Source organism: Leptinotarsa decemlineata, unplaced genomic scaffold, assembly GCF_025532065.1.
Source record: "Leptinotarsa decemlineata unplaced genomic scaffold, Ldec_3_MD MMD2_P_RNA_scaffold_2, whole genome shotgun sequence".
Taxonomy (NCBI): Eukaryota; Metazoa; Arthropoda; class Insecta; order Coleoptera; family Chrysomelidae; genus Leptinotarsa; species Leptinotarsa decemlineata.
In genome coordinates this window covers 14,797,835-14,814,660 of record NW_027412529.1, presented here as the reverse complement: position 1 = coordinate 14,814,660, position 16,826 = coordinate 14,797,835, and the positions used below count along the sequence as shown (strand labels likewise).

General features: G+C 33.9%; 2 protein-coding genes across 3 annotated transcripts in view; one reads left to right on the top strand and one right to left on the bottom strand.

Moving 5' to 3' along the window:
- Positions 1-1,211: 1,211 nt before the first annotated feature.
- Positions 1,212-16,826, bottom strand: part of LOC141486329 (juvenile hormone esterase-like) — a 55,283-nt gene continuing 39,668 nt past the window's right edge. For both annotated transcript variants that reach the window (XM_074184074.1, XM_074184077.1), the window contains exons 3-7: positions 14,290-14,584; positions 9,510-9,751; positions 7,629-7,940; positions 3,857-4,007; positions 1,212-1,614 (exon numbers count right to left, since the gene is read on the bottom strand). In XM_074184074.1, coding sequence (XP_074040175.1) covers positions 1,307-1,614; positions 3,857-4,007; positions 7,629-7,940; positions 9,510-9,751; positions 14,290-14,584 — 1,308 coding nt within the window. In that variant the 3' untranslated portion in view covers positions 1,212-1,306. The remainder of the gene's footprint in view (positions 1,615-3,856; positions 4,008-7,628; positions 7,941-9,509; positions 9,752-14,289; positions 14,585-16,826) is intronic.
- Positions 5,779-7,293, top strand: LOC141486332 (uncharacterized). Its single transcript, XM_074184089.1, has 2 exons — positions 5,779-6,289; positions 6,349-7,293. Exons 1-2 carry the CDS (start codon positions 6,119-6,121, stop codon positions 6,535-6,537), a joined length of 360 nt encoding a protein of 119 aa, XP_074040190.1. The 5' UTR covers positions 5,779-6,118; the 3' UTR covers positions 6,538-7,293.

The following is a 16,826-nucleotide window of genomic DNA, read 5'->3' as shown; positions in this document are numbered from 1 at the left end:
ACATTATTATATCCAATTCGGAGAAATCCATATTTTTGGAGAAAACCGATGCCTGGCTTTTCGTGGAATTGAATTGAACCTGGTTACTTTCACTCCAATTCGAAATTACTTCCAGATCTTCATTAAGAAATGCAACCTCCTGCTGGCGGTGAAGATGTGCATCCACCGTCGATGTCCTGAAATCTAAATGAAATGACGAAACAATTGTGCAGTCACCAGCAAAGCAATATATTGGATTGGAAAGAGGATTGGATATAATATAGATCCCTGGAAAACACCAGCGTTGATGGTAAAAGTATTCGATGGCTGTTGTTGCAATCGAACCATTCGCTTTTGTTAGTGGTGGAATTGTGGATTTTGTAAATTTTCGATCAACAGTTCTAGCTACCGACCAGAAGGATCTAAACCCGTTGGAATTGGCAAGCAGTTTATCCCTAATCCTTTGACTGTGAAGTTCAATGCTTTCCTTTGCAGCTGTTGCGAACATTAACAAACCCAGTTCGGTTTTCGGCACTGGCATTTTTGCCCCACTGCCGGTAGGCGCGATTTTCAAAGGCAACACAATTTTTGTTCAACCAAGGTTTGCCGATAGCATTTCGTGTCATTGAAAAAGGAATATATGCAATACTGGATGATAGAATAACTTCCGTGACCTTAAAGCTGAAACTAACATCTAGCCAGGTGAAATTGTTGAAATGGTCTTGAAGATCCTCCCACTCAGCAGATCTGTAATTCCAAGCTTTGGGCGGCTTTGGTTGTTCCCCAACATTTATCGGTGATTCACTCAACGCTGAAATGAGTTTGTGTTCAGAAGATCCCAATGGAGATCTTACGGTGATTGTGTAAATTTCTGGATTGGTAGTTAGATATAGATCCAGAAAACTAGCATATTCTCCATCCCGGTCAGATATCCTGACCGGGATATCTGAGGGATAGGTATCTGAGTAAGTCCGCTGCCTATTGCAAAAGCCTCAGCTTCGCGACCTTGTGCATCGGTGATATTCGAAAATTTCAGCCATATGTCATATCTACTATAAACCTGAATTATTTGGTACCCCACCTAGTGGAACAGTCAAGAGAATAAAATAAACAGATAGTATAGACGGAAATATAACAACATAGTATACACAGTTGATGCAATGAATGAAATAATTCCTGCATATATTGTCTGAACTAAGGATTATAGAGTTCGTAATTATAAACTGCAAGCAACTGATTAAAAATATGTATTACAACTACAACCATCACTTTGACAAGAGTACCTGGCAGAAATTATTATACCAGAAGTATATTTGAAAAATTATAATTATAAATATTTGGCAGTTGCGGGACTGAGCTGGTAGATATCTTTCCACAAGTTCATTCTTTCCATCTCTGGATTGGTCTGCATTGTGAGCACTTGCCCGATGTCCAAGATATTTACTTGCTCCTCTTCTACAGATTTCCATTCAACATTCAAGTTAGTTCCGCCAGGAGTGGGATTGCCATGTGCAGCAAAATTTGTCCATAATTCCAAAAATCGCCGTATACCCTGAATTTCAGGTTCTCCAAGTTCAATTTCTGATCCAACGGAAACTTTGAAGAGATAACCCAGTTCGTCACCATGAGAAACCCCTTAAAAAACATATTCATTATGCATAAATGCTATTTGATCTATAACACATGAATCATATCTTCAATTAGTGTGTAACCTACAGTTATTGATTTTGTGACTCTCATTTGATGAAACGTTGTGTATTTTTCATTGTTACTCTATGTTCATGCTCATTCTGAACATAAATAGCACCACTCAATTGAGGGTCACAAACTGTAATATATACTTTAAAGTTACAAACTGAGGTTAAATTACCTAGGTCAAGAGGTTGCAGGTGCTTGTAAATATACAGCCAAGAGGATTCCACCTGATAAATAACAGGCGGATTATCCGTAAGATGCAGATTATCTGTGAGATGCAGATTCTCTTGACTCTTGAGCTAGTCAAGACTCATGAATGTTTTTTTGGTAACCACTAGCATTCGTTTTCTGTCGAAACTATGCTGCTCAGTGGTTACCAAAACCTTTGAAATGAAATTCGATGGATATATCTCAGGAAGCCATATATTGCGCTTTGCGCATTAAAGGTTTATATCCGATCTGTAGTCCATCAGCGAGAGGATCAGACTCTAGCTTCCATGTGTAGGTACATGTCGTTTGAATTTACAAATCGAAGAAGAATAATTTCAACTTTTTGGTAAGAAAATTATTTGCACGGTTTTATATCAGAATAACATGTAGGCTACAATTACGAAAGATTTTATGTAATTTTGGTCATGATATAACGATAAGTATCAAGTGAGTCGGAAAAATTCTCGCTCCCTGAGAGCTATTTTTGCGAGCGCTGCCCATACCGTTGGAGTTACATGAAGATAATGTACCGTAAAATTATTTATCTTAAATAGTTTTAAATAAAAGTCTGCAATAACATATTTCAACCTTTTATGTGGTAGCCACTGTATGCAAAATACTGAGCCATAAATACAATTAAACTGGATACTTTTTCAGAATGCACGTTTTAGAATATCTGTCTAATTCTTATAAAGATTAATACAATTGTCGTTTTGAGTATTCAATATAAATAAACTTTGTCTTTCACACAAAATAAATTTGAACGAATCGTTCTGAAGTTTTCACGATAAGATTAACTTGACGCAACGCAGTACGCCATTACAAGTCGCGTCTACTGTAAAACGACGGGGGATGATGCGCGAGATTGAGGGGCGGTCTAAGCAATGAAGCGCCATCGCCGTGAACGCGACCCGAACGCGGGAAGACGCGTGAGGGCAGACGTCGTTGACGGTTGTGTTAGTTTTGCGAAATTTATTCATAGATAACATAATTCGATTCTCAAAGCTATTCATTACTTAGTGCAGTTGAAATATTTTTTCAGTTACCGTATTTTTAAAGTAAAAATATAAATCACTAGCTGTTGCCCGCGTAGGATTCGGTTTGTCACATCAAGTTTCGTGACAGACCATTTCGAATTAATTGTTACAATATTTTTTTATCGACCCGAGACTTCAGGTTTTCAACTTCAAAACTGACGAAATTCAAAACAATCTTTGAACACCTATTTTTCCCACTTAGGAGGTTGAAAATCCTGATTTCCATTCTCGATGTTTATTTACGCAATACAAAGAACCTACCTGCATATTTCAAGATTCTAGGTTTTGCAGTAGCTTTGGCTTTAGGTTAATATAAGAGTGTCAGTCAATCGATAGGTACCCACCTATACAATACTAGCTGTTTCCCGCTGTTTTACCCGCGTTAACGTGGGAACCTACCCAATGTGTCATTCGAATCCAATGATGTATTCACATACTGGAAGTTCTATTTAAAATAGTATAAGTTTGGTTGGCCACGCTTGGCTGAAACACCCAGAATGCGAGAATATGATTTATGTCAAAAAAATGAGCAATTCGAAAAATTGTTTCCGCTGGACCAAGGGAGTCTTGTTGACTCACCCTGTATGTATATTGTGAAATATCAGGTCGAAATGGTAATTGCAAATAATGCTACAATGGTCTCACAAATTATTTTTGGATTCCCTGAAAATATACAGAAGAAAAAAAAAGTTTTGGTGATGGAGGTGAATTCCATTTCGGTATTACCTTCCTATGATGAATATTGTTTTCCGAACACAATACAGTGTGCAATACAGGGGTTTCGAATGAGTAACTGATACACTCTGACATGAAAGTTCATGAGTATTGTTTCAGAACATCACTGCATAAATTCATTGTGTGTTTATTACTGATTTTTTCCACTGAGATAATACGGTTTTGTCCATTTGATACATTATTTTTACCAAAATCCTCACCTGGTAAATTTTCAACTTTGAATAGCCTTTTCATAACATTCAATCCAGTTTCCAGGGTCACTCTATACAGATAAACTGGATAATTTGAAGTTCTTGCGTGAAGTTTGGCCGAACCTATTATTCCTGCTACGAAATAATAATCTGAGTGCAGCTGTAAAAAAAATGTCAAAATTTTCATGAAACTACTGAAACTTTTGTGAAAAATACTTTTCAAATCAAAACTGATAGCCTTTTCCTCTTGACAAATTTATTTTTCAACAATTCTTTCATTCACATAACATTCTTGTCTGTGATACAGGATATTAACGACTATTGAAACAAATAAATGAAACTTATGAGAGAAATATCTTCTATATTCTAAAAAAAAAACAAAAAATGTTCCACTGAATTTTTAGTAAAAATAATTGACAGAGAAAATGTGGAGTTGACAATAATACTAGCCATGTATTTAATCAGTTATTTTTGGGAAGAAAAATATAATTTATTAATGTTAAATTTTCAATCAACTATCATAAGAGCTCAGTTGGTAATTGAATAACCTTATTTCCGAAACTTCTCCACGATTTTTTTCTGAAGTTTTATAATAATACAGTATACTTTCTAAATATATTTTTGAAATGTAAATATCGTGAAAACAGGAACGTTAAAAAAATCAAGGATATAAATTGTTCATAAATAAATACATTGTTAAAAACACCATATTCAATATAAAAAAAATTATATCAACTTATATGTGAAACCCCTGTCTTTTTCATTGTCAATCTTAAACAGTGCATTTCTTTAATGTCCCCCACTTTCATTTTTTGAACGGGTCAAGTCAAAAAATTTAAATTTGGAATACTGAAATTAACGCATGAATACTTTATTTTGAATTGAAATTGAAAGATGAAACATTCAAGATGGCGATAGAGCACCATCCGGGAAAAAAATTATATGGAAAGGGGGGTCTTGTAACAGACCATTTTGGAGCTCCTGACGAATACTTCATAACACTAGGATATGAAGTCTTCACCTACTACAAAAAGGCGCAACATTTGATAATTTCCACAATATTTGTTTTAATGGCGAATGTACATTTTTTTTAACGGCAGTGTTCAAAGACAAAATTGCCGTTATTGAAGTGACACCAACCCTCACGTTTTCCGGGAAACACATACCCAATATCCAGAAAAAATTTACGTTTTGAAAAACATATTGTAGGACATCTATTTATTGATCAAATTTCTGCTGGAAACTACTGTTGACATCATCACTGAAATCGTCGAACGAATTCTAATGAATTCGATATGGATATTGTATTCCAACAAGATGGAGCACCACCACATTACTCCAGACAAGTAAGAAACTATTTGGATACTACTTTTTCCGGTCTTAGGATTGGCCGTCGAGTCCTACAGAATGGCCAGCCCGCTCGCCAGACTTGACACCTTTGGACTTTTTTATGGGGTTATTTGAAGCAAAAGGTGTACTAAACTGAACCTGCTTCAATATTGGATATAAGACAGAGAATAATAAATGTTTGTAGAGATATTGACGTTACTGTGTTCAAAAATGTTCGGCGTGAATTAATGGATAGGCTGTTCATATGTCAAGGACTTCAAGGCAACAATTTCGATCATTTTCTGAACTGACCTCGAAATTATTGTAGATAAATATCAATGTATTCAGGCAATTATAAAAAGTTTCGCCATTTTGTAGTAGTTGAAGATATTGACATCATATCCTAGGGTTTTGAAACATTTGTCGGGAGCTTCAAAAAGATGTGTAACAAGATCCTTCTTTCCATTTAATTTTCCCCAGATGGCGCCCAGTCGCCATCGTGGAAGTTTCATATGTCTATTTCACTTCAAAATAAAGTATTCATGCGTCAATTTCATTATCCCTGATTTCAATTTTTTCAGTTGACTTGTTAATAGTTATTTATGTATCAAGGGAATTAGGAGGGCCTTAATTACCGATGGCAAAGTTTGCGTCCCGAGGGCCTCTGGCCCGAGGGACAGCAATTGCCTGAGGTTATTAAGGCTTATTAATTCCCGTGGTACATAGATAATTTTATTTCTGACCGATTTCAATAAAATTTTGTTCATTTTTGAAACGGAAAAATGTACCAATTCATTACCTTCACGGTATATTTGAATCAGGTACCGTTGATTATAGTAGAGTTTTCTTGTTGCTAGGTTGTTGCTATGTTACTTGTTTATAAACAGAACTTTGTTATCAAGCTGTGTTTGCGGTGAAAACGTGTACTCTACCCCAAATATAATGGAAGATATTTTAAAAAAAGCTGAACAAGCAAGAGAATCATTAATTCCATCGAAAAGTGAAGCCGTATACCAAAAAGAATACAAGATATATCTGGACTGGCTGACATGGAAAAATGTTATGCCAAAAGATGTCACTGAAACTGTATTTCTGGCATATTTTCAAGAACTGGTAAGGAATTTTCTATGTTTTTCGGTAGATTTGGTAGTAATTGTGTTTATTCGTTTCAGTCAGAAACGTATAGTCCGAATTCTTTATGGACTAAATGGTCAATGCTAAAATCGATGGTGACTATACATGAGAAACGAGATATCACCAAGTTCAATGAACTACAGGCTTTTTTGAAACGGAAGAGTAAGAGTTATAAGCCGAAAAAGTCTGCTGTTTCATCTCCTAAAGATGTTATCAGATTCCTATAGGACGCTCCTAATGATATTCATTTGTTGCATAAGGTAATTTTTTTCTTATTTTCCTTTTTGTGTGTATTTATTTCCTTTTTTTTGTTATAGGTTGTTTTGATTATGGGTTATTTTGGAGGATGCAGAAGTCAGGAACTTTTGAATATGAAGATATCGGATATAGAGGACCGGGATTCCGTTATGGTAGTGAACGTACCGGAAAGTAAAACTGGTGTATCGAAGAAATTTACAGTTGTGGATGAAAAAGAGTTCTCCGCTTTGTCTTTATTAAGACTTTATATGTCTTTGCGTCCTAAAGGTATTGAACGATTTTTTTTGAGCTTCCGACAAAATAAATGTACATCTCAGCCAATTGGAAAAAACATGTTTGGGAAAATCCCCAGCAAAATCGCAATGTATTTAGGATTGCCAAACTCATCTTCCTATACGGGACATTGCCTTCGTCGCACTTCTGCTACTGCTCTAGCCAATGCAGGAGCAACTATGACTAACTTAAAAAGACACGGAGGTTGGAAAAGGTCCACGGTGGCGGAGGGGTATTTGGAGGATAGCATCGAATTGAGAAATAAAACGGCGCGTATGTTGTCTACTTTGTTATCAGAAGAGGCAGGTACCTCGACTGTAGTGAACAGAAGCTCCAGCCATACAAAAGAAGAAATTGTTTCCAGTGGCAGAAGTAATTTTCAGGGAACATTTCAAAATTGTACATTTATTATTTGTAATGACGTGAATAAATAAAATATGGTTCAGTTTTCATTTCTATTTATTTTTACTTGTGAAAGGTAGAGGGAATTATAAAATCTTAAATGTCCCAAGGGTGTTATGACCCTCTTTATTGATAGCGTAACTATGACGATATAAGCTTATAATATCCCGGTCAGAAATAAAAAAATTAATGGAGGGACATTAAAGAAATGCACTGTTTATTGAAAAACTGAAATATAGTGATAGGGACAATATATTTACGACTTTGACGATGTAAATACTGCTGTTCGATCTCTCATCTAGATCACACGAATCATTTTTTCCGTTGCTAACCAGTTTGTAATTTGAATATCCATTTCAGTGAAACAATACAAAGTAGAACTCACCATATAAGGATTATAGGCATTCTTTTCTTGTGAGTAATAATCTTTTATTTTTTTACATATCAATTTACTGGTCGAGCATCCTTTTTCCAATTTCATGTCTGGATGGATATAATGTTCGGATTCAATCTGTGGGTCTTTGAACCAGTCATTGCCGAATGCGAACAACAAACCTTCGTTCGAAGTGTACCCCATCATCATTGGTACTTTGTTCCATTCTCCAGAGGTTATTATTTCGATGGGACTCTTTGTTAGAAATGCCGTGGGATTTGGTTTCTCCACCGTTGGACCCACAACTTCGAATGGAAGCTTCGTCTGGGAAAAAAGTTCATAAAAGGTAAGATTGTAGTGTACTACAAAAATTCATCTATTCAGGACGCTTTTCATATTTATATTCTGAAAGTTATCAAGTTTTCAAAGAGACGTTCATCAAAAAACACGAAAAATAACGTCATATATTCACAAGTCATTCACAACAATAATAGTGGCAAAAAGCACAAATTCCATGAAGCTCTGATATTTTCCACAGGCTTGGAAGAAATGGCGGCTACCAGGCAACATTAATAAAAAGAGAGAGACGCAAGTCGAGCAAGTAATGACCAATTTTTGCGAGTTGAATACTATACTTTTTGTGAGGGTGGTAAATCCGGTGATCTCGGAAGCCATTCCGTCTTTCAGACGGAAAGAAAATAATGAGGTGGAGCACCATCTTGCTGGTGCAGTCGGGTGACATTCCCGACTGTTCTAATACTGATCGTAAGGAGTTCATGGGCACTGCAGCAAATTTTCCCAAAACTTCAACTTGAGCTGTTTCATTTAGTACTCTGGTGTTATTTATTTTTTTATTCATCACTGAACCAGTCTCGTAAAACTTATTCACCAAATCAAGCACATACCGGTGATTTACATTACAGTTTGGACGTCTTTCGTTAAAAAGAAATGCCGCCCTTCGTGCGCATTTTCCAACTTTTCCATAAACTACAATCATTCCAATTCAGTTTCGAAGAATGTAAACCTTTTTTTCACTTTTATACACTTATTAAAATACTCACTCAACAGCCCAACAGGTATAACTGTATGCACAATAATACGTCATCGTTCAAATTTGCAAACCATTTTTTTGACTAAAAATAGAAACAACTTACTACCATCTACGTTTCACTATTAGACTACTTTTTGATGTAAATTAACTGGAGCTAATGGCTAATGTTACCCCTGATAAAGGGTTGAATCGGAACCACCTAATATTCTTACCAGTTCTGGTCCAGCCATGCATCTCAGTATAGGCGTACTAATAAATACTTTTGTCAGTTCAGAATACTATTTGTCTGAAAATACTCATCAAAAATAATTAGTCAGGGTACCATTGGAAGGAGAATTGAACTCCCCCTAGGGGGTTAAAACACGAAGGCTACAAATAGTCCATCTAAGTGTCCCCTTTGTCAATAAAAACTGACCTGTTTCCGATTCCTCACATTGATTACTAAAAGGAAGATATTAAAGATGGAAAGTTTTCAAATTGACACCCTGTATATTTCGGAATGTCAGTTCAATGATTGAGTTTGTCGTTTGAGAACATATTTTGAAATAGGAAATTCAAAGGGATGATTAAATGACATATTTTCCAAATTTTATTGTGATGGATTTGTGATGGATTTGGAATGTGATAAAAATCCATAACGTATTACAGTCACACTTTATTGTGATCAGTTTCCAGAACCGCAACATGTGTTTCAATATAGAATTACTTCCTCAGTCGTGTTCATACACGCATGGGTTCAATGAAAAACTCAATGAAATTTTACTTGAATAAATGCAATTCTGTTATAATTTTTTCAGAAACCTTTCTGTACTTTTGAGTATTTTATGAAACTTTTAACTGACCTTCAAATATTCATCTTGTAACTCCACTAACTCATCAACACGCAAATCTTTCAAAATGTGTAATCCTTCTTCCTCATTCTTCACTTCTCGCCCTATGAAATTCATAAAATCGTAAATATTGAAGTTTGATGCTACCCAAGGGTTTAAAGCTACCCCACTTTGCAGGATGGCTTTGTGGAAAAGGCCTTTAGCAGATGGAGACAAGATGAGATAATGGACCGAAGCTCCTCCAGCACTCTCACCTGAAATTCAAGAATAATAATAGTGATAAAGTTGGTGATATTGATAATTATAATGATAATGATATTATGGGAATATATATATATATATATATATATATATATATATATATATATATATATATATATATATATATACAATGTCACACATAAAGTCCGCATCAAATGGGATTTTTTTTTGTTCATCTCTTCAAGCAACTTTTGATATCTCCATTAGGTTGTCCTTTAAAAATGATGCCAAATGACATGCATATGACCGATCAAGTGATTTTTCTTCCCTGTCAAATTTGACATTTTTTCCAAAAAATGTTCGGAAAAGCAGTTATTGCTCGAAATTTCTAAAATCGGTAAAGAGAAAAGATGATTGCTTTTTCATTTTCTACCCATATACCAATTTTTAGCTGTCTAGTACAAATTTAGTTTTTTATAGTTTTTCGAAAATTTGACATTTGCCGTTTTCTCAAATTTAGCCAAACCTCAACAAAGTTAGTACTTTATGCCTAACTTATCTTTCCAACGCATTTTTATTACCAATTGCAATTCTAAATACAACTTATTTCGGAAAAATTTAAAATACCAGAAAACATTATGCCAAAAATGATGCAAAGTTGATACAGTTTTTAAAAACAGATAAAGATTCCACTTTATTTCTACTTTTTACGAAATAGCTTGATACATAAGCATAATTAAAAAACAATATCAATGAAAAGTCAATAATTTGTTATTTACTGCACTTTTCAAACAGTTAAACTTTGATTTACTAATTATGAAAAATTACAACACAATTAAACTAAAGGAAGGAATTATACGAAAGTAATTTCACATTTACCAAATATCTTTTATGAGGTATGAATGAACAAAATCACTTCAGAAATCAATTTAGGTTTTGTTGCCTAGAAAACTAAACCGTAAAAAATTCTAACAAACATCTGTTAAAATAAAGTTATAATTTAAATTGAGAACACTAAATCAAATCGAAACATATGCCTAAAACATGTAAATACCAATAGAAATATAAAATAAAAAGTCACATTTTGGTGTGCCCTCCACCACGTTCAATGCAATCAATTGTCCTTTTTAAATCATCTTCAACTGCATTCTTCATACTGAGGGGTTTCGTGCTTAGAACACATTCTCAAATAACTGCCTTTAAATGGTTTACATCTCGAAAAGGTCTTTGCTTATACACCTTTTGTTTTGAGTAACCCCACAAGAAGAAATCCAGTGGGGTTATATCAGGAAATCTAGGCGGCCAAAAGTGTTCCATATTGCGACTGATTACTTTGTCTCTGAATATTTCCAAAAGACGCTCTTCAACCACCCTTGTAGTATGAATAGGTGCACCATCACACTGATACCACACAACATTTCTTATTTGAAGGGGCATATTATCCAAAACTTCAGATAGTTCGGTATTCACAAAGTATAGGTAGTCCGCAGAATTTAAATTATGTCTAAAAAAGTATGGTCCTATAATTTGATCGTTTAATATGCCACACCATACATTCGTCTTAAACGAATATTGATCTCGACATTCGATTACGAAATGTGGGTTTTCTTTTGCCCACCACCTGTAGTTTTGCGAGCTCACAACGCCATTTGAAGAGAAGGTCGCTTCATCTGTCCATAAAATTTGATAAGAAAAATGATAATTTTCTTTTTTCCCCTTGAAACCAAAAAGAAAAATACAAGCGCATATCGATGTCCCTTTCTTTTAATGTATTGATAAATTTTGGGTTATGAGGCGTAAATTTATTTTTGTGTAAAATACGTCGTACACTCTCTCGGTTAACATCTGTTCTATCTGCAATATCTTGAATACTTGTTTTTTTATGTTCTACGACATCCAAACATATTTCAAATTCCACTTCTTCAGTATGTCTAGAAGGCTGATGTGCTTTTCTGAAATTAACTCAACTGAGCCAGTAGATTTAAACTCAGCTATTATCCTAACTGTTGACTGATGAATATTTCTTGCAGGATGTCTGACATTGAAAATATCAGCTACTTGTCGGTGACGGTATTCTCGCCGCATATTGAAACGATTTCAATTTTCTCTTGAAGATTCAGCATTTTTAACAACACACTAGACAACGAATAAACTATTTTAAATCTAAAACTGATAAACACTATTTTGAGTTATTCAACAAATGTCATATGACAATAAAATATTTTGCTTATTCAGTTCAGTTCAATTGTTTCCACAGTACCCTTAGTTTAATTTCGTTGTGATTTTTCGTAATTAGACAATCAAAGTTCAACTGTTTGGAAAGTGCAGTAAAGAATAAATTATTGACTTTTCATTGATATTGTTTTTTAATTATGCTTATGTATCAAGCTATTTCGCAAAAAGTAGAAATAAAGTGGAATCTTTATCTGTTTTTAAAAACTGTATCAACTTTGCATCATTTTTGGCATAATTTTTTCTGGTGTTTTAAATTTTTGCGAAATAAGTTGTATTTAGAATTGTAATTGGTGATAAAAATGCGTTGGAAAGATAAGTTAGGCATAAAGCACTAACTTTGTTGAGATTTGGCTAAATTTGACAAATCGGCAAATGTCAAATTTTTGAAAAACTGTAAAAAAACTAAATTTGTACTAGAGAGCTAAAAATTGGTATATGGGTAGAAAATAAAAAAACAATTATCTTTTCTCCTTACCGATTTTCGAAATTTCGAGCAATAACTGCTTTTCTGAACATTTTTTGGAAAAAATGTCAAATTTGATAGGGAAGAAAAATCACTTGATCAGTCATATGCATGTCATTTGGCATCATTTTTAAAGCACAACCTGATGGAGATATCAAAAGTTGCTTGAACAGATGAACAAAAAAAAATCCCACCGGTAGACAGCTGTTTCAGCCTATTGGGCATCATCAGTACCGGGCAGACGATCCTCGATTGAAGACTAAATGAGAAAAACCAAGAAAATACTTTATAAAAATAGCTGCGTAAACGCACCTATTTGTCTTCAATCGAGGACCGCCTGCCCGGTACTGACGATGCCCAATAGGCTGAAACAGCTAACTACCGGTGACTCTTAAATTGAAATGATCAAAAAGTACTTATATATATATATATATATATACAAGTTCGAACTTTGAATATTATTGACATAAATACCTGGTTTCTCTCCTTTAACGTGTACCAATCTGATTATAATCACCGAGACTGGTCCTTAGATATCTGAACTCTGCTTCAATATACTTTGTCTATTTTCTTTCATGATGGAATGGCTTTTGCAAGTAGGTAGTGTTAGATTTCATTCAATTATAATTTATTATTAGTAGAATACTTGGATTTTAATTATTTTTGACCTAATTTTCGAATATTTGTGGAGTATGAAATTAGCGTGGCTTCTCTCTTTTGGCTTGGGAAGGAATCCTCTCGTTGACAAAAAAATTGAATAACCTCTTTTGCTTGGATATGAAACACAAATTGTCACCAGTTCAAATTTCGAAGTTATATATTTCTGAAACTAATTAACCTACAATTTTGAAACATACTTCCAAAATTAGCTAAATTTCTCTTTTATTTGAAAACCCAGAATTACCAGGCTTTTGACCGAAACCATAAATGTGAAGTTGACTCCTGTATGTAGCCTGGGAATTCTGGGTCTTCTGACTGGAACCACAAATGTGCGGTTGGATCCTGTTGTTGGCTACGTGCGTACGTGTCGCTTCCTATTTTCGTCAAAAAATTGTTGCCCATATTTGCACTTGGCTGCACCGCGCTGATGAGGCCAATTGCCAGAAACAGGTGTCCAAAGTTTGCCCCCTCTTTGGAGTGTTGTGTCCACGAATTGTTTCATTTTTGATATACCGGGTGATTCTCTAAGGTAGCTCACCCCTACAACTTTTTTATTATTGATGATATCAAAACAAAATTTGGGGGTAGTGTATTATAGTTCAATTTATATTTTTTGACATATTTACTTGCTTTGCCGTACTTCCGGTTTGACGGGTGTATTTGCTGGGAAAATTCAGTGTTGAAAATATATATTTTCAAAATATATTTACCTATACATCATGAGTAAAATTTGGAACCTCATTTAATGAAATCACTTCTCCCCCACCAGAATTTGAAACTTGAAAGCGATAACATTTTTGAATAGAAAATGAAGAGACCTTTCAAAATATCACAAACATATACTTCGCATTTAATAAATTGGGGGTTGAAAAATGTCAAATTATTATTTACATTTGACGTGTTTCGGGATTCTTTTTATATATGTAAAGTATCCGAAAAAATTAATTTAGTCCATTTGGCTTTCACAGACAGTATATTATTTATATTGCAATAACAGGTATTTCATTCAGACGATCTAACACATGGGTGGAAAAGTCCCGGGCCTAAGAAAGAAAACGCTATTTTTGTTCAAAATTGACATTACTTATCTCGTTACCTCCAGCACAATAACTCACAAATTTATAAGGTTTAAAGGTTACTACTAACTGAAAAAGTGGTGAATGCAACTAGCGCCATCTATGTGTTAGGCCCCAGACTTTTCAGACCACGTAGTAATGCTTTCACAAAACCTACCAAAAATCGTTACATTATTTGGATCGCCACCGAAGTGTTTTATGTTCCTCTGAACCCATTTCAGTGCCAGCACTTGGTCCTTCATACCAGCATTACCAGGTACATCCAAGGAAGCGTCTTCCAATGTCAAGAAGCCCAAAAATCCTATGCGATAATTGATAGAAACTAACACAACGTCTTTGGTCATGATATATTCCGGACCAAAGAAAAATTTGGGGTCGCTTGAACCCGAAGTGAAGCCTCCTCCATGGATCCACACCATTACTGGCTTCAAAGAGGAACCTTCATCTGGAAGCTAAAAATTATACATCACAATATTATAACAATAATATTCACAGACTTCTAAATAGCATGTTCGAATTCATATTGGGAGTTTCCCACAACAATGTCATATAGAAGAAATCTTTGACTAATGATGCAATATTCAAACTATTAAATAAGCAGAGAGGGTTAAAGAGTTGCTTGCAAGAACCACTTGCTCATCGACAGACGTGTCACATAGGATCAGTACAGTAAGCTAAATATTCTTATGTTCTGAAGAAAATACTAGGAAATATTTGATATATCAGACCGTTCTGGTCGTACTGAAATTAAAACAAAGCAGATTACTTCCAGCGCGTGAGTGTTCAAATACTTTTTCTCCGTCTCACTATTGCTGCTATATATTTTAGTCAAATGTGATACTCCCATAAACCAGGAGCACAAGTTGGCTCGTTTGTTGCACATCGACTATTTTAAACTTTATGTACCAGAAAATAACAGAAGTAGATCAATAATGAAACACAGACGGAATATTCAGGGTAACCTTGAAATCAATGAAAGGTAAAGCTGTGCAGGTGATGCAGGTGAATTTGCCTATATTTGGATTACATCAGGTACTATCCTTTGTGTTGGATTTTCTCTAGGTACACTGTTTATAGTAATGTGTATTGAATTGTGTAGTATATTGAATGTTAGGTCTTGTTGTGTTTTGTGTCTTCTGTATAATTCAGAGTTCATGTAAAAGTATTTGTTTCGAAAAAATTTGTCTTTCGTGTAATTCAATGTTTATATGAAAATAGCTGTTTCAGGAGGGCTTTTCTTTCCATCACCCCAATTGCTCCAATATGGAAGGAAAAACCTACGAGGAAGTTAATGATTCAGAAATTATGGATGGAGAACCAATGCAGACTAGAACTAATATTATAGCCGAAGAATATGATGGTCTTGAAGATTTCGAAGATCAACTAGAATTGGAAGGGTTTGTCGAATCTATCGATGAAGATATGCCATCAAAGAGACAAAAACTATTGGATAATTAATTAAAATTCAAGGTAAGGTATTTATAAATGACAAAATCAACGTTTTTAAAAATATTATAATCAATAACGTAATCAGAATGAAGTATCTAAATTCAATAGTACGATTTACATGTTATATATATATATATATATATATATATATATATATATATATATATATATATATATATATATATATATATATATATGTAAAAATATATATTTTAAATCAAATAAATTACAGTGTATTTGGGACATGAAAAGGTAAGTTTTCACCAAATTTCGTAGGAAAAAAATTGAAAAAAGAAAAATAAAAAACCAAAAACTTGGTTATTTGAATTTATCACATGAATTTTGAAGTTATATAGATCTTTTCATTACCTAAAACTTTGCCATTTAACTTTTTCCCATAGGACTCGTAGTTTTACCGAAAATCGAGATAAACTATTTTTTATCATTAAAAACTCACCCCCTCCCACTTCTCAAACTCAAAATGCCCGTAATTCATTTGTTCTTTCATTTTTATCATATTTCCCTCCTTTTCTAATGGGTTTCATCCTACAGTTATTTTTTTTGTTTGAAAAATTATCGACCCTGTTAGATAGATAGATAGATAATTTTACTTATCTCCATAAATTATTTACATGACATGAGATAAGTCCAATGGTAGTCATAAAAATAAGATAAATATAATAGTTTGAATAGTCAGGTATTTACACATAAAACAATTAATAATTGATGGAGCATACACATACAAATATACGTCGAAACTTGGATGCCAACCATTTACAAAACTTGATGAAAATATAAAATAAAATGTACATATAAAACAAATTTAAAGTGTGGAAAATTTGTTTATCGGTCATTAGATGTACTTCTAATATCCAACTCAATGTAGTCAGTTAGTGAATAAAAGGAGTGATGAAGCAAAAAATTCTTTAGGTCGGATTTGAAATTTTTTAAATTTTTTGCTAATTTTATGCATTCAGGAAGCAGGTTATAAAATTAGCCTCCAGCATACAGGGGAGATTTTGTGTACCATGTTTTGTTAAATTGATTTAGGTGTATATTGTTTTTATATCTAGTATCGTGCTCGTGAAGATCTCTATTTTTTGTAAATTCATCTTTATTATTAAATGTATAAATTAATAACTTATATGAATAGACACACGGGAACGTTGAAATATTTTCCTGTTTGAAAGTGTTTCTACAAGATTCATTATAATCCACGCTAAAAATGAGTCTTATAAATCGTTT

Coding starts and splice junctions, on each gene's coding strand:
- LOC141486332 (XM_074184089.1), top strand. CDS start 6,119: ATGGAAGATATTTTAAAAAAAGCTGAACAAGCAAGAGAATCATTAATT. Junction 6,290..6,348: donor TGGCATATTTTCAAGAACTG/GTAAGGAATTTT, acceptor TATTCGTTTCAG/TCAGAAACGTATAGTCCGAA.